The sequence below is a fragment of the Eptatretus burgeri genome, chromosome 4 (assembly GCF_056783735.1).
Source record: "Eptatretus burgeri isolate ZD-2024b chromosome 4, Ebu_testis_v1, whole genome shotgun sequence".
Lineage (NCBI taxonomy): Eukaryota > Metazoa > Chordata > Myxini > Myxiniformes > Myxinidae > Eptatretus > Eptatretus burgeri.
Window position 1 is genome coordinate 78,753,810 of NC_140964.1, and position 19,538 is coordinate 78,773,347.

A 19,538-nucleotide genomic window follows, 5' to 3' on the forward strand; every position below is an offset into this window, starting at 1 on the left:
ATATTCGTCCTCAGAGGCAACCACGTGCAGTTCTGGGAAAGGCACAAGTATGTGCTGTGCGAGGACTTCATGCGTGCAGCAGGTGTGAATGAGCCAAGTGGACGCATTGTGAGTGAAGTGCTACTGGAGCTGAGGGACAAAATTGAGAGGCACGGCTTTTCGCTCAGTAAGAGCTTTGGCCTTCCTGAGCCTGAACCAGTTCATATCCAGTCTCGCATTTCCCACGTCATCGAGCACGAAACAGGGCACAATATAGGAGAACTTGAGGCTCACAGCGCTCAAACAGAGTGCCTTCTTAACGACGAGCAGCGCGTTGTTGTCGATAAAGTGATGACGAGTGTGGAACACGGACATGGCTGGATGATCGCAGTTGATGAAAGTGGTGGGACTGGGAAAACACACATTGTCTCATATACTCAACAAAGTGCGAGCAAAGGGAAAAGTGGCTCTTGCGACTGCTGCAAGTCGTATTGCAGCTACTCTGCTGCCTAAAGGGGCCACCTTCCATCGTAGGACCAAGTGTCCTCTCATTCTCACTGATGAGTCCACTTGCAACATCAGTGAAAATGACACCACTGCAGCACTCATATGAATGACGAATATAATGGTGGTGGATGAGGTTTCAACGATGGATCATTGTGCATTGAAGGCAGTAGATCAAACATTCCAGTGGCTTCGGGGCTCAGAGGAACCATTTGGCGGCATCACAATGGTTTTCAGTAGTGACTGGAGGCAGATCCTTACCGTTGTGCCACACAGTAGCCGTATTGACATAGTTGGAAGGCGCTCCAAGAGCTCAAAAGTGCAGATACTTCATCTCACAGTAAACATGAGGATCATGCAGGGTGCTGGAGAACAACAGGACGAATCTGATTTTGCAAAATTCCTGCTGGATCTGGGCGAAGGGAAGATTCCTGTCAATCCAGAAGAGGGTGAATTTGCAATTGGGCTCAGGGAACTTCTCATTCTTCCAGGTGAAAAACTTCAGGATATTGTCACTTGGGTGTACGAGGGCTTGCACAACAACATTACGAACCCCAAGTGGCTATGCGAGCGTGTTATACTATGTCCGACCAATTCCGAAGTCGATCAGGTAAATGACTACATGACAACCATATTTCCAGGGGAGGAACATGTTTGCTGTAGCGTCGATACAGCGGAATCTGAGGGTGATCATTTGTATCCGTCTGAGTTCCTGAACATGCCTCCACATCGGATGACCCTCAAGGTGGGTATGGTGATCATGCTGCTACGAAACTTCAACCAGCAAAGCGGGCACTGCAATGGCTCAAGGTACATCATCCATCAGATCCTTCCAAATCTGTTGGTTGCAAAATCTGTGATGGGTGTCAATTCTGGATGCACATTGCTCATTCCACGCATAACCTTGAGTCCATCTGACAACATGTTCCCGTTCACTCTGCGGCGTCGGCAGTTTCCGGTACGACCATGCTTTGCCATGACTGTGAATAAATCCCAAGGGCAGTCGCGACACCGTGTTGGGGTCTTCTGCACAAGAGACTTCTTCAGCCATGGTCAGTTCTATGTGGCGGCCAGTAGGGTTGGCAGATCCAGCAGCCTCTGCATTCTTGCCCTGGACGAGGAAACAAAGAAGAAGCGCCGTTTCCTCAGCAATGTTGTTTATGAAGAGGTGCTAACGAGATAAAGGTGTGTACATGGAGACAATTTTTATTATTATTTATTTATTGAAGAAAAATTGTTCTGAAAATAATTTATCAAAACATGACAACCATATTCCCAGGGGAAGAACATGTTTGCTGTAGCCTCGATACAGCGGAATCTGAGGGTGATCATTTGCATCCGCCTGAGTTCCTGAACACCCTCTGTCCATCTCGTATGCCTCCACATCGGATCACTCTCAAGGTGGGTATGGAAACGGCCTGTGTGGTTGTTGTTTCTGGCACGAGGTTTGAAAGTTTTTTTTTTTTTTTTGCACGTACGGCCACGCACGTACGGGCATGTGAGAGCGAAGGAACGGCCTGTGTGTTTGTTGTTTCTGGCTCGCGGTTTGAAAGTTTTTCATTATAATAATTTTTTTCACGTACGGGCACGCACGTACGGGCCTGCACCTATGGGCCCGCACTAGTATCTATAATTCCAGCAATCTCTGTGTGTCTGTCTGTATGTGTGTGTGTCTGCGACCGCCGTTTCTCGACAACCCCTGGTCCGATCTAATTGAAACTTGACAGGAATATCGCTGGGGACCTGAATATGTGCCTTTTCAAGGTTTGATATTAATCGGAAAAGCGGGTCCCAAGTTACGGCCAGTTATTTATCAACCAATGACAGGACATGGTGCAATGACATCACTATTGACGTCACAATTAAATTATTATTATTTTTTTTTGCATGTACGGCCACGCACGTATGGGCACGCACCGACGGGCATGCACCTATGGGCACGCACTAGTATCTATAATTCCAGCAATCTCTGTGTGTCTGTCTGTCTGTGACCGCTGTTTCTCGAAAACCACTGGTCCTATCTAATTGAAACTTGCCAGATATATTGCTGGGGACCTGAGTATATGCCTTTTCAAGGTTTGATATTAATCGGACAAGTGGTTCCCAAGTTATGGCCATTTATTTACTAAACCAATGACAGGACACGGTGCTATGACATCACGAATGACGTCACGATTGACGTCTCAATTCTTCTTCCTTTTTTTTCTTTTTTTTGTATGTACGGGGCTACGGGTACGCAGGTAGGGGCACACACGTATGGGCACGCACGTACGGGCACGTGAGAGCGAAGGAACGGCCTGTGTGGTTGTTTCTGGCACGTGGTTTGAACGGTTTTTTGGGGGTTTTTTCCACGTATGGCCACGCACGTACGGGCATGCACTGGTATATGTAATTATTACTAGTTGTATTATTATTGTTATACGTGTGCGTGTGCGTGTGTGTGTGTCAGTGTGTGTCCTCCATAACTCCAAAACCATGAAACCAAGCAGCGTTGCATCCAAAGAAAACTCAAAGGAAGTGCAAGAGTGAAAATTGTGTGTTTGGGTTAATTAAAACACCCCTTTTGACGATAATTAATGGCCTTATTTAATGATATATGCCTGGTATTGGCTTAATGGTTTGGGTGGTGTGCTTGGGATCCTCAGATCCTGTATTTCAAATCCCACTTAGCTGTTGAATTGATACCAGGTGGGTTGACTCTGCCTGTATTCCTTCTGAGGTTGGCAAAATGAGTGCCAGTTTGCTGGTATCCTGTGTCGGAGTGATGACCTGTCCAGATTGTGCCCAATAGCCAAGGAGACTGCTTCAGCAGCACCAACGCTCTGCATAGAGTATGCTCCCAATGGATAGATGGATGGATTTTATGATATCCTTAATATCATGATATCCTTCATCAGGTGCATCCTCGGTCATCGCTCTTTATGGGGTATTAAGGCGTATCCCAGGTAACATCGCTGGGGTCTGAAGCCACCATGTTTTTTGGCCTGCTCAACCATGCCTTGACTTGAAACGAGCCACAACGATTTCTTTGTGATAAAGTTTTTTTTTTTCTCACTTTCCTCACTCATAATTATCGAATGCCTGTTCATCATAGCTACGAATCGTATACATCGCTTTTGTAAGTATTATAGTTTTCAAATTAGGAGCTTGTTGCGATTTCATGCATTATATGATGCGATTTTCCACGATCTACTCTCACGGACTAATTTCAGTTTATCATCAAAATATTATTTCGGTTTTGAGGATCAGATATCGTCCGGACAAAATAAGTGTTGAAATCTGTTGTGAAATCTGATAATTTAATGAAATAACGAGTCTTATAACTGAACCAATATATCTATTTACTTTAAGCAAGCAAGGCTATGTTCCCACCTTCTCCATACATACGCAAGAAAATGTGAAAATTCCCAAAGCATTAAACTTATCTCTTTTTTACTGTTTGGAGAATTATATTGAGTGAACAAAAAATTTAGAAATGTGCCAAATTTTTCCAGTTTCATTGAGCTATGTAAGTTAATGCATTCACTGCAAGACCTCACGGCCAATCTCCCTGAGGGACTGCCTGTCCATCGTATCTGTCAGATCTGTCTCTGTGTATTCAGAGGTTTCGCGAGGTGCTCAACAGGGAATCAAAGCAAATCTGGTGAAAAACGGACGTTATTTAAAAAAAGTTATATGTATAGATCTATGTATGTGCATAGATCTATGTATGTGTATAGATCTATGTATATGTATGTATATACATATGTAGTTACAGCCACGGTACCGAGTGTATTATGAGGGGGTTAATCCTCATTTCTCCTCGGAAGAGCCGGACCTGGGGTCACCGCTCACAATTAACTTTGTGGTACGGTGGGTTGCTTAAGAACCACGAACGCCAATCAGTTATCCACGAGTTCCAGTGTCCACCGTCAAAATCGCCATTTACCGAGAGGTCACGTGGCTTCCTGACCACGGAGCAAGCCCTCAGCAATGCACCGATCTTATCTTGATTACATATTAAGTTGGGCGGCCAAGCGTTTACCGCTGGTGCATGCCGACTATGACAGGTTAATTAGTTTGGGAATTACCTCCCAGTCTATCTTGCTTTGGACAATGCTGGATTAATGGAAGAAAAGGACAAGCACGGACAATTTGAAACGTCAACAAGTAATTTATTAATAAGAAAAATAAATAAACTGAAGAACTTTTTGTTTCCTTGTAGTGTGGATAGATGAATTCAAATCAATCAAAATAATCTCAAACAAATAAGGAATTCAACAGGCAATGATAGAAAAAAAACAGACAAAGAGCAGATGCTTATCACGATGCCTTACTTAACGATTACACACGAGACAAGGACATCCAGCAGATCATTCAGGGGGGAGAGAAATCCAGTCTCAGCTAACCAAGGCAGAATTTGTCGTGTGTCAAATAAAATGTCCCAAATTGTGTGAGCTTGCCTTGGTCCACTACCAGTGCCCTGCCTCGCCGTGCACCCACTCGCAAACAGGCTGAAACTCCAATTGACATCACGTCATCACCCCCCCCCCCCTGGAACCAGGGACGCCAAGAATCAGGTATGAGCAGAACCAGCAGGAACCAACTGTCACAAAACTGTCAGGAAGTCACCAACTCACTAACTGACAGGAAAGCGGTCCTCCCGTCCTCTTTATAGGTGACCAGTGTAAGCGGAGCCTCAAGTAGACTTCAGCCAAATCCACCTTCCCTGTTGGTGCATTGCTGCACGTGACCAACCGTCACCCTCACGATCATTCCTTCCTTACCAGAGTGAGATGCAACCCCAAATCAACACAGGCCTGGCTTACGATGCCATGTTTGGGGTGCTGGATGAACAGCAGAATGCAGCCATTTGCCAGAATTACCGAGCGAAAGTGTGAAGCGCTCACAAAACGTCAAGAACAACCATCACCTCTCTGTTCAGCCCGACACGAACAAGAGCCAACCAGCATCCACCAAGCTGCTGAACGGGGCGTCAAACATTGATGGAAAAAGGTGGATGTCATACGTCGATTAAAGAGAGGTGGGTGAGGTAAATGATCCACAGCCGTATTTGACCATCAGAATAACCGTTCAGAAAAAGCCAGCAGTGTGCTTAATCAAATGTCCTGTAAGTCCAAAGTGTAAATATATCGTCCCCCTCCAAACCAATGTGTTCCAATGGAAAGGGGGTAGAATGATCTTCCGTTGGGCTAACGGCTATCTCACATGCATGAATGTGTCGTAAAGAGCAAAAGGCCATACCATAAGAAAGGGAATCTGTTCTTTACCCTTCTCCAATGCATCAAAGTGTTGGAATCCCACCAGACAAGGGGATCGGTCTACCCAAGACATTCATTTATGGAAATAAGTGTCTGAGGACCTGAATACTGTATTGTATGCAATAGTAGGATCCGATTCTGAAATCCATAACTATATATGTATGTGTATATATATATATATATATATATATATATATATATATATATATATATATATATATATATATATATATATATATATATATATATATATATGTATATATATATATATATATATATATATATATATATATATATATATATATATATATATATATATATATATATATATATATATATATATATACATATATATATATATATATATATATATATATATATATATATATATATATCCTAGGATCCTGAGTTAAAATCCCACTCGGCTATTGAATTAATACAAGGTGGGATTGACTGCATTTCATCCTTCCGAGGTCGGAAAAAGTGAGTGCCAGCACACTGGTATACTGTGTCGGAGTGGCGACCCCTCCAGGATTGTGCCCAATAGCCAAGGAGACTGCTTAGGCAGCAATAACGCTCGGCATGCGAAGTTGATGCAAACAATATATATATATATATATATATATATATATATATATATATATATATATATATATATATATATATATATATATATATATATATATACATACATACATACACATATACGTGTGTGTGATATTACATATAGATTTATTTATACGAGTGCGGGCCCGTACGTGCGTGTCCGTACATGCGTGGCCGTTCGTGGGTAAATTCTTTTTTAATTGTGATGTCAATAGTGATGTCATAGCACCGTGTCCTGTCATTGGTTGATAAATAAATGGCCGTAACTTGGGATCCGCTTGTCCGATTAATATCAAACCTTGAAAAGGCACATCCCCCGGTCCCCAGCGATATTCCTGGCAAGTTTCAATGAGATTGGACCAGAGGTTGTCGAGAAACGGCGGTCGCAGACACACACACATACAGACAGACACACAGAGATTGCTGGAATTATAGATAGATATGTATATATATATATATATATTATATATACATGACATATTATAGTATTTATTTTATATCTATATTACATATATTTTATGAATTATATATATATATATATGTATATATTGTATATATTACATACACTAGTATATACTAGTGTGGGCCCGTGCGTGGCCGTACGCGCAACAAAAAGAAAAAAGAATTTTGACGTCATCGTGATGTCATAGCACCGTGTCCTGTCATTGGTTTGGTAAATAAATGGCCATAACTTGGGAACCGCTTGTCTGATTAATATCAAACCTTGAAAAGGCACATTCACAGCGCCCCAGCAATATACCTGGCAAGTTTCAATTAGATCAGACCAGTGGTTGTCGAGAAACAGCGGTCGCAAACACACAGACACACAGAGATTGCTGGAATTATCGATAGATTATATAATATATATTTTATTGAATGTATTTTATATTTTATTATACACTACTGGTCAAAAGTTTTAAAACACCCCCATTTTTCCAGTTTTGACTGAAATTTAAGCAGTTCAAGTCCAGTGAATAACCTGAAATGGTACAAAGCTAAGCGGTAAACTGCCAGAGGTTAACAAAAAGTTTAGGTCACCAAAAACTGAAAAATAATGGAAATTTCAGAGTTGTTAAGAAAGACCCTTTTCAGGGAACAAATAATGGGTTAGCAACTGCAGCTGTTCTGCAGCAATGGAAGTAAATTAAGCCTTGAAAGTTGATGCAAACAATTCCAACAGGTGTCCATTGTTAATTGATATTGTTACTTTTGTTGATTAGTTACAAACCCTCTGTCTGTATAAAAGCACTGTTGGAACAGACTGCGTTGCTCCACCCTCTGAAGCATTATTTGGACAATATTGCACTGCAGGAAGTAGAATATTGCTATCATAATGGCAAGAAAAAGACAATTAACAAAAGAAGACAGACAGACCATTATTACCCTTAAAAGTGTAGGTCTTTCCTTTGGAGAAATTGCAAAGAAGCCAAGGTGTCAGTGAATACAGATTCCTACACCATCAAAAGGCACTTGGAAACTGGAGGAAACTCTGACAGGAAGGGGTCTGGCAGACCCAAAGCCACAACACAATCAGAAGACAAGTTTCTGAGAGTCAACAGCTTGCGTGATAGGCGGCTCACAGGACAGCAGTTTCAAGCACAGCTTAACACGAAGTAAGGAAGTCTCAGTTTCAACTGTGAAGAGAAGACTTGGAGCTGCAGGTTTGACAGGTCGAGTGGCAGTAAGAAAGTCATTGTTAAGATGGCAAAATAAGAAAAAGAGGCTTGCCTGGGCCATGAAGCACCGCCAGTGGACTACTGAAAACTGGAAGAAGGTTTTATGGACCGATGAATCAAAATTTGAAATGTTCGGTTCATCACACAGGGTTTTTGTACGCCTTCGAGTAGGCGAAAGGATGGTTCCTCAGTGTGTGACACCAACTGTTAAACATGGAGGAGGAAGCGTGATGATCTGGGGATCTTTTGCTGGATCCAGTGTCGGCGACTTGCACAGAGTAACTGGCACCCTGAACCAAAAGGGCTACCCACAGCATTTTGCAGCGCCATGCAATACCCTCTGGTCTACGCCTAGTTGGTCAGGGGTTCATCCTCCAGTAACATAACAACCCAAAACATACCTCCAGGCTATGTCAGAACTACCTTAAAGAAAAGAACAAGGCGGTAGGCTTCAAATCGTGGAATGGCCAGCACAGTCCCCAGACTTAAACCCCATCGAGCTGGTTTGGGATGAACTGGACAGAAGGGTGAAAGCAAAACAACCTCCAAGTGCAACACATTTGTGGGAACTTCTGCAACAGTGTTGGGAAGAACTTTCTGAACAATATTATGATTTCCATTGTAGAAAGAATGCCACGAGTATGTTCGGCTGTTATATCTGCAAAAGGTGGCTACTTTGACGAGTCAAAAAATTCGATTAAATTTTGTTCAACAAAATGATTCCATGATTTCTTTTTTATCTGCAATTGCTTATTTATTCTTTGCTTTAATTTCGGAGTACATTGAAACATTAAATTGCTTAAATTTCAGTAAAAACTGGAAAAATGGGGGTGTTCTAAAACTTCTGACCGGTAGTATATATATATATATATATATATATATATGTATGTATATATGTATGTATATATATGTATATATATGTATATGTATATATATGTATATATATGTATATATATATATGTATATATGTATGTATATATGTATATATGTATATATGTATATATGTATATATGTATATATATATGTATGTATATATATATATATATGTATATATGTATATATGTATATATGTATATATATATATATATATGTATATATGTATATATATATATATGTATATATATATATATATATATATATATATATATATATATATATATATATATATATATATATATATATATATATTGTGTTGTGTATTGTGTTGTCACATCCTTTTCTTTCAAAATCTTTGTCAATCCTGACATTGCTGTTCTCTCCAATGATAACCATCAATGAATTTCTGTTGCACATTCTCCAATCACTTTAATCTTAATACTGTTACGGTGCTCAGAACCGTATGCATACAACATACAGTTGTCCCGAGTCAGTTATTTCATTAATATACGTGTAGTTAGGTCCCTACCTTTTGTCTAGTGGGAAGATGAGGGAGTGTGTTGCGATGGACTATAGTTAGGATTAATAAATCATTTTTTCCCTTTTATTTTATTAAATCATTTTCCCCTCCATTCCACTTCCCACTCTTCCTCATTTATTTTCTGAGGTGAATTTCCTCGCATCCTCATATCGCTTACCATAGCGTACGACCCACTGAATCCAGAGTCTCGTTTTCAGAGGCAAAATCCCGACGTTCACATCGGCTTCCACCTTTCCAAATCCAGACACGCGTGGCGTGGGTGGGCCATACCCGCGTCTGGCCGAAATCCCGCCCAGAAAGGCAGACCATATGAAGGCCCGGTCCAATCGGGATGCTCGGATCGGACGATGATGTCAGCTTCGCCATGGCTCCTCCCCGAGCTCCAGGCTGTATAAAGCACGGACCTCCGAGTTGGAAGTTGTCGTTGGAATTGTGATGAAGTTGGGGAGGTTGAAGAGAATTGTGAGTTGTTGTGGTCAAAGTCGAAGTTGGAGAGGTTGAAAAGAATTGCGAGTTGCAGAGTCGAAGTTGGAGAGGTTGAAGAGAATTGCAGGGAATTGTTGGAGAGGTTGAAGAGAATTGCGAGTTGTTGTGAAAGTGTTCCTGCTGCCTGGCTCTGCCTACGTCTCGCCTCGACGGCCCGCCTACCGTACTGGTCCTCGCCCACACGACCTCGACCAAGTCTCTAACCTGGTCCTGCCTATTACTCATCTCTTGCCTCTTTGTACTCTGCCAGACACGATTACCACATGTGCGGCTGTGGACCAAACTGCACAGCTTTTGTCGGGTGCCGCAGCACGGAGCATCCCTCCCCCTCGAAACGCCCAGGTACCAAACACTGTGACCTCAACTCCATCCCTCCCTTGCTGCAAAAGGTCCCTTTTCTTTTCATTTGGGTTTATTTTGTCTGAGTGTGTGTCTGAGTGTGTTGGCGCCTGTCCGTTAGATAAGCCTGTTTAAGATCTTCATTGTTGTAATTGTTGCTTTTATTAATCTCGCTTCAAGTCTGCACTTTGTCCGCTTTTGTAAGTTGCTTGTAAATTGTCGCACCACACCTCTCTCATCTTTCCCCTGCGTAACGTACCGAATAAACCTTTTTGTTGTGCCACATGCTTTTCCCCGCTTATTGTTGTAAAAAAATAATTGTAGAAATGTTCTCAGCTCGTCTTTGTCTTTTCCTCCATTGGTCCAACATGGTTCGAATTTGAGTTTAGCCCGGTCTTTATTCCCGATAATCTGTTCCTTCTAGCCGGTACGTTCTTGGCAGTGCCGCTCGACTGCATCTGATCCGGAAAGGTAGTCGGTAGTTGGTAGAGTGATCCGGTTCGGGCAAGGTGTACCGAGGGCGTGGTTCCCCGGTAGTCAAAACCGCGTGGTTAATTAGGTAACTTGATTCTAGACAGGAGGACCCTATGCCACGCGGTTGAGGTATTGGCGTCCACGGTCAGTTAAGCAACCCGCCGCGTCGCGGAATTTTCCGTGAGCGACGGCCTACAGTACCAGGGAGTCTGGTGGGAATCGACGTAGTTTCCCCCACCTCGTGGTGTTTCTCTCCGCCGGACCCCCCTCCCGCAACAATATACTTACCTCTGCCACCGAAAGTGGGCAGAGGTTGTGTTTTCACCCCTGCCTGTCTGTTTGTCTGTCTGTGAACAGGATATCTCAAAATAAGTTGTGGATGGATTCAGCCGAGATTTGGTGGATAGATTGGGTGTGTAACAAGGACAAAATGATAAGATTTTGGTGAAGATCTAGATTTGGATAAGAGAATTTTTTTAAAATCTTGTTCAGTGATTCTTCACCATTAAGATATGGGGCCAAAAACGATAGAGAGCAAAACTTGGTGGATGAGTTTGGGAGGTGACAATAACAAGCCGATTAGATTTTGGTTCAGGCCCGGATCCAGATCCAGCCATTTAGTGGTATACAAAACGTAACGTAATCAGCCCGGTGGAGGTACGAGCTCCACTGAGTGCTGTTCTAATTTAAATGATGTCACACTTATCAGTTGCTTGTGATTACCCTTTAAATTACTCACGTTTTGAATGACCACATGTATTCCAGTTTTGTAGCTTCTGGAAGAAACTCTCATCAGGAAATCGTCAAAAATCATCCTTTTTATGATCGTTACACTTTTAAGTTTTTGAAATATGAACATGTTTTGGTCAAGTTCAAAATTCTACGAGTAATGAAAAATGGGAACAATTAAATCAATTCCTCACAGAAATGGAAACAAATTGTTAATTTCCGTATGAATAAATAATGCCAACATTTATGATGACACCACTTAGTGTTTGACTATTGTGAGCAGCGATGAGTATTGAAGTGTGTGGCGTGTCTAAAGAGGAGTGAAACAGAATGAATATTCTCAAGTGAAATGCAGAACAAGAGGGAAGACTGATCGAAGAGCATAATTTGCCTTTCACACAAAGGCAGATTCCTGGGATCTTGAACCACATTCGCAACTGACAGGGATTAGTGTCTGTTGACGGTATGCTATTTCTTTGCATCATCCCCATTCAGTAAACCAGTCAGTTACATTTATTATCATATTTGTGGTCCAATCTATGAGTTGGTGTCAGTATTTGTAATCTGATACAGCACCCAACGGGTCTTTCCCGTTGTGATCTCCTTAAATTCAGACATGCCAGACTTTCACCAACAAAGCAGATTTTAACTGGTTTTGCCTCAAAATTGATCAATATTTAGGAAAATGCAAATACAAGCATTTGCTTTTTCAAAAGTGGGAGTAAGGAATTTATTTTATTTCGAGGGAGAAGTGCGGGGTTCAGTGGTTGGTTTGTCTTGAATAACCTCACATTCCACCTGCTTTCCTTGTTTGTATGCGTATGGTGTTCGCAATCATTGCAAACTAATGCATGGAGAGTATTAAACCCAAGCTCAATGGCAGATTCATATGTTGAAACAGTCCTGCACAAGATATGAGCAGTATTCATGTCCTTAAAGAGAAAACGTCCCTCTTTCGTCGACCTCTTCCTTCTCAACACTCCTCAGAATTTACCAGGGACCATGATTGAACAATCCTTTCCTGATTGACTGTTACTTGCTCATCGGTCCTGTTGGTTTGGCAGCCTCATGACAACCCACAATCTTCCACCCACAACCACCAGCCACCACTTTATAACCCTAAAAAAGAACTGATGATAAATCATTGACACTAACTATTTAATATTAAAACAAGGACATTAAACACATGAACAATTATGTAACATAAGAATAAAATGGTTAGAGTTATCTCCCATGAAAGATTACAGGTTCATAAGAGAGCTTGTGGAGTCATCCTTGGCCCTGACTATCATAATTACTTGGATGCTTTACACGATTGTGGTCTGGACACAGGAGCAGATGTGATCAACTCCGCCATGCTTTTGTGAGACTGCTGCCAACATCCAAGCTTCAACATTTGCTACCTGCAGACAGATCTCACAGTAGCTACCATTTACAGAACTCAAATCAATTAACTGAATGAAGATGTAAAACGACAAGATTCAAGAACAGCCCAATGCCGTATCTTATCCAATAGGATTCTCTTATCTTATCTCCTTGTCACGGCTGGGGTGCCCCAAGGCAGTGTCTTGAGCCCAGTCCTATTTCTCATCTTCATAAGCGATCTTTCTGATTCTCTGTAAAATCCTGCCTATCTCTTTCCTCCACCCTCTGCTACAGTATCTCTCATCCTTCAAACAGGTAAGCAGCAGCCTCGTCCCACTCCGCAGACCTTTATCGAACCAGCAGCTGGTGTAACATTTGGAATGACCTTCAATTCTGACAAATCTCACACACTCACTCTGTCTCTCCGAAGGGACAGTCTATTGAACCATCCCGTATACTTCATCAACAAACCTCTTGAACTCCATTCTCAAAAACCTTTATTCCTCACCATCATCCGCAATCTCTTTTGTGCAAATGACATATCAGAGTGGGCTTGACATATCAGAGTAGGAAAGCTTGGTGGAAAGACTTGGCAAGACAAAGGATGCCGACTGGGCATCCTCTTGTCTTGCCAAGTCTTTCCTTGGCAAATCCGGTTTACAGAATAAGCACAATTAAAGGGATCACAAAACGATAGCTGTAACACTTTTGCACTTGAAATCAAAGTCATAATTATCACTCGTGCAGAACATCTTTAATTTGTACGCTTAGGTTCATTCGAAAGCACTACTGTGTGTTCAGGGAAACTTTGATGCATTTCTTGTTTGACTCTTGTTGTCTAACCAAACAAATCGTTACAATAATTGATGCCTTTGTGAATGCCTTCCATTTTTAGTGTTGATACATTACGTCATGATCAAGAGGTTATCGTTTCTATTTAAAAATATATAAATTTAAAAAAAGCAACGTTGATCCGAAAGCAGATTTAGCAAAACAAGACATTATACATTGTAATTATTTCAACTGAAAATAAGACCTTTTTTCAAGAAGTTCATGATTATTAAAACTCTCTTCCTTATTTGTATACATGATCGAGGCTTGTGGAAGAGCTTGGGGCAGAATGGAAGGGAACAAAAGGAAAAACAGCAACAGCAGAGTAGAAGTGAGATGAAGGGGGGGGGGGGGGTAGAATGACACATGTGTGTAAACAAGCTGAATGAAACACAGCAAGAAGAGGAAGGGGAGAGCGGGGATGAAACAAAAAAAGGAACAAACCAACCGACAACTAACAAATGAAAAGAGATGAGAGAGAGTGGGGAAAAAATTCACAATAACCTGGAAAAAGGGAGTCTTTTGAGAATGGGGTCACTTTGAGTAGAGAAGATCATGAGCAGGAGCATGGAGAGCCAGAAGTTTTCTGTGGGATGAACATCCCGGGGTGAACAACCTGTGGGAGTTTCGTAGTTTGTGTCATCAGATTATGAAGTCGAAAATGTTCAATAATTCTCATACTTTTTGGGTTAAAAACTCACCTCTGAGCTGTCACGCTGAGGTTCTAATCCTGACCCAGCTATAAACTCTCAACCTGGTGTTTCCCATGCATGGCGAGGCTTCAATGTGTGCACCATCCCTTGAATAAACGTTGAGTCTGACAACACTGGATGTTAGTGGATGTTAAAGATCCCCTAATCTTCTTGGTGAAGAGTAGGTGAGTTATTTCTGGCACCCTGAACAAGTTACCAATTCCTATCCTGACTGCTGGGAAGGCAATGGCAAACCACCCAGCAGAACCAAACTACCCAGCATAACACACTGAACTTTGCAATAACTGGAGGAACTACTGGCCAATGAGAGTGCGCTTGCCGATGAAGCCAAGTGGCCGCTATATTGGGACTCCCTCATGACCAACAGTTCTATAGTAAACAACTAGCAAAGTACCCGCCCATGGGCGGGTACAGTTATCTGTTGAATGGCGTTGGTCCCGTCTTGATCGGATGAAATTGAGAAATTGACGTTATCCGGTGACCTTGACCCTGTGACCTTTGACCTTGACCTTGATCCCCTTATGTCCGTTCCCAAGGATCACATATGCCAAGTTTCATCTCATTCTATCCAACGGTTTGGCCATCTATAAAGGACAAACAAACATGAAAAATTGACGTTTTAGTCAATTTATGATGTCATAACTCGAAAACCGGAAGTCGGAAGTGAATGTCGTCAATCAACTGTGTCATTTCATTTTGATTATCTGTCGAATGGCCTTGGTCCCGTCTCGATCGGATGAAATTGAGAAATTGAAGTTACCTGGTGACCTTGACCCCTTGACCCCTTGACCCCGTGACCTTTGACCTTGAACTTGACCCCCCCCCCCCCCCCCATTCATGTCCCAAGGATCACTCATGCCAAGTTTCATCTCATTCCATCCAACGGTTCGGCCGCCTATAAAGGACGAACAAACAAACAAACAAACACACATACATATAATACAAACATATTCTATTTTTTTACTATAGTAGAAGATGTGGACAAATTATTACAGATTAGCAAGTTTTATATAAACTGAGTTTGTTTTGTTTTTGTTGTTTTTTAGAGCTTTTTCATGTTCTTGACTATTCCACAACATAAGGCCATGTGTTTTAAATATATATTTGGTCACAATGCGGTTTATTTAGACCTAATATAGGGCATAATATTCGGCATGTTTCTTAGATTTACTTGTGTATGGCTTATAATGCTTATCGATTTAATGATAATTGTGGTGTGGCAACAATATTCGAAAAACTTTGGACCTCTGTATCTCTGAAACCGCACCAAGGAAAAAAATTGAAACTTGGCACATTGCAAGTACTCGTGGGGAATGCGTTTGATTTTTTTATCCCCCGCCGCGTGGCGGAAGGGGGATATTGTTGTCACCCAGGTCGTCCGGCTGTCCGTCCGTATGTCCGTCCGTCCGTCCGTCCGGGCGTCAACATTTATAGCTGTGAGTGCGATAACTCATAAACTGTTCGCCATATCGATTTGAAATTTGAGTCACATATGTACCACCTGAAAAGGAAGAACCCTATTGATTTTGGGCGTGGCCGGATCCAAGATGGCCGACTGGGCGGCCATCTTGAAAAAAATGTTTTTTGTAATAAATCGAAAACCGCTTATCTGATTTCAATTATTTTTGGTTACTACGTTCCTCACCCCTGGGGACCTTTTTCGAGATGATGACCAAATGGTGTCTTGCTTCTAATTCACCTCCCTCATTATCTGGAATATGTATGACCTTTTTCATTCAATGGCGGGGCATTCCCCATCTCTGATGGTATATTTTAATGACGTCATAGGTGCCCTCGTTATGACGTCATAATTGCATATGTAGAACACCACATCCGATCAGTATGAAAATTTTGGAGGGTCATCTCGGGATAAAATTGTCCACAGAAAAAAAAAATTCACTACGTCATCAGTCACGTGATTTGGCAGTCATATTGTTTTTGTTTTCTTTAACCTTCAAAAATCTTCTTCTCTGAAGTGGCTGAACAGATCGAGGCGAAATTTTACAGGTATGACCGACCGCCTGTCCATGAAGAATAAAAGGTTCACACGTATATTATATCATCGGTCACATGGTTGGCAGCCATATTGGATTTACCCTAAAACCTATACACCACTCAAAAGAAGTCCTGGCGAGGGTCTGCAATCTCCGATTGCTCTTTTTCTTGTTTATTCTGTATTTGTTCTTTCTACATTGCTTCTTTCCTGTTCTGTTTGATTGCAAAGAAGAACTTTCCCTTTTGACCTTTTCTACATTATCAAATCCCGTTGCCATGCATCGTGATATTTCAACGTGGGGGAGTCATCCAGTGTTTCGCCTTGCTCGGCATGCGAATGATGGCCCTGCCCGCGTATTTCCATTTCAACGCTCACTACGATATGAAAGATTTAAATCAAAACAAACACCAAAAACCCTAGAGTTCGGTTTGTGAGCACACACCAACAAATGCAATGAGCTGTGAAGGATGAACCACACCAAAGCCACCCTCACATCACATGGAAAGTTGTAGGCAAGAGGGCATGGCAAACTGCCTCAGGCAGGATAAGTTACGTTGATGTGCTTAGCAGGCCAATGCGAACTCGTATCAACTTTGTGGGTGTCTTGTTTTCTCTGTTAACGTGAAAAAAAAAATCAACATTCGTGCAAACAAAGGCGGAAAGTTAGTTGAATAATCTAGCACTAAATGTAACTGGAGAGTTCACAGAACATGTTACCACACACAGTGTTCAATATATTCTTCAATTTTAATATAATAATGACTTTAACACGTTGACTGCCAACTCCAAGTATACTTGAAGTGCTGGGTGTACCAGATATTACCCGACGAGTATTCTCATAGAACATATTACGCTATTGTATTGTAAACAAAATATACTGGTGCAACATATACCACAACAAACAATCTGCTGGCAGTTCGTTTAATTTGTGGAATTGGCAGTTCCTTGAACAAAAACTCGATGTAATAATCATGATCATCATTATCAGTCTCCATGAGAAGTTTTGCCACTACATTGGCATTCATATATGCCATTTTGAAGGGTAATGACAAGTAGAAAAAAAGACAAAAAAGTGCATGGAACTCGGCATAGGATATACCTTGAGCAATAACGTAATACCAATGTCGATATAGTGCTAAAAAATACTCCTACCAGAGAGCTCTTACCTGCCATACGGAATTGAAAATCCTGCCCCATTGCCTGCTACGAGTTTTCTCATAACGTGATGTTTCCCCAGCAATTGGGACTGGTAGAGGACATGTATTGCAAAGAATTCTCACCCTAGTTGTTGTTATTATTATGATTATTATTATTATTACTATTATATTTTCTAATTCTCTGCTCTCTTGTTGGTGAGCGCATCCAGCATGGACGGTGTGCCTCCATTTCTCTCTTTCACCTTCCTTCTTCCAATTGTTTCAAATTTATGCATTCTGTCACTACCTTCTTTCTGCATTATATCACTGTGTTTCTTCTCCTCGCTCGCTCTGTACACCTCAAATCAGACATTCATCAGTGTGAACCTTTACTCACTCATTACGCTTCATTTTACCGTGGTGACTGCCATATGTTTTAAGGTTAAATCAATCCTGTCTAATTGTATGTTTATTTTGATGCATTGGAAGAACGAAAAAAAAACATTAAGTAACATAATCTTCCTTTTGGGCATAGAAAGAGCTTGATTAGAAAACGGACACATTACACTTCATGCACCATGAGAACAGGTTTGTTGCGCCGTGCTCGAGGGATACAATATGGCTTTTAACTGCAAGTCGTCGCTACTCTTAGTATTGCTGCGGTTCTGTGATGTCAGAACTCCCCCAAGGCACTGGCACCCAACATATAGCGGTCCCGAGATAGTTATTTCATTAGTATTCCTTCAGTTGACCTTTCCATTATGTCTAGTGGGTATATTGGACAAGATTCATTGCGTAGGGCTTTTAGCTAGGTTTTTAATTCTATTTGCTATTCTGTCATCTATTTTATTTTACTTTATTTCACACACGACCCCTCCTTCAGGCATGCATGCGTGCCACAGACCTACAGACCAAACGGTGCCATTACTCAAGGGCATCATCAGCAAACGTGCACCATTTCCCCATTCAAACTGCACCATTCATCAACAGGTGTTTCACCTCAGACCCTTACCATACTCACCACAATGTTACAAGCTTCGTACAAATCACCACAATGCCTCCTAAAAATCCCCACAGTAACCTACACTCGACCTTCTCGCCAACAACCGCTACAATCACTTCAGCCTCCTCACCACAACCGCTTCAACTCCTCCCAATGCTTCAGCTTCCTTACCACGAACACCATAGCGCTGTGTCAACCTCACAACAACCACTACTAAGCACGACAGCCACAGTTAGTTCCCCGGACGCTCACCTCAGTCCTTTAAGGATGTCAGGGCACGGAGGACATTACGATTCAGAACATCTTGGCATGTAGCTCGAAGCGCAAATATGCACTGGGGTCCATTCAATGTTGTCTGGGTAGTCCTGGCGCTCACTAAATATTGACACTCGAATGGAACCCAGCGCACGTTCATGGCTGGAGAGCGCTCCCAAAAACCCACGCCCAATGTTAATCCCAGAGCTCTGTTGTGTGGCTGAGTTTGGGAGCAAATGAGGTCATTTTCGGCTCTGGAGTCTGGCAGGGCGGGGTTACTACTCTAGGTGGCATCCGCGTGCCAATAATAATGCTTGGATATGCCTCAGGGCGTTTTGATCCACTTTTTGGCTCTTCCTTTGCCCAGGCTCTATAAAATCGCCGCAGAAGTCGCCGAATCAGTCAGTCACAGAGTTAGGCCCTGAGCCGAGCGAGCAGTCACCAAATCATTGCCGAGGAATTGCCGGATCATCATCGGGTCATCACATCAGCACTCAGCTTCCGCTGCATTCCACAGCCAATCTTCATTACCATTGACACAGAGTCACACACCATGTTAGGCTATCATCTCACACGTTCTGTCTTTGCCATCTGCTGTCTTGTCTGATGTAGACACAAATTACTAAAAGAGCAATTACAGAAACGCACTGCTTCACTCTTCCTCTTTTACATCATACCTGCATCTCATTTTCACCTCCCACTCATGCACCATGAACACCCACAGTTTTCTTCCCTCCTCCTCCCCCCCCCTTTTCAAAGGAATTTTTA

At 42.0% G+C, this 19,538-nt stretch overlaps 1 protein-coding gene across 1 annotated transcript in view; it reads left to right on the forward strand.

Annotated features, from left to right (window-relative positions):
- Positions 1-592: 592 nt before the first annotated feature.
- LOC147028462 (ATP-dependent DNA helicase PIF1-like) overlaps positions 593-19,538 on the forward strand; it is a 30,532-nt gene continuing 11,586 nt past the window's right edge. The window contains exons 1-2 of the mRNA XM_085876553.1: positions 593-1,535; positions 1,763-1,884. Coding sequence (XP_085732679.1) covers positions 593-1,535; positions 1,763-1,884 — 1,065 coding nt within the window. The remainder of the gene's footprint in view (positions 1,536-1,762; positions 1,885-19,538) is intronic.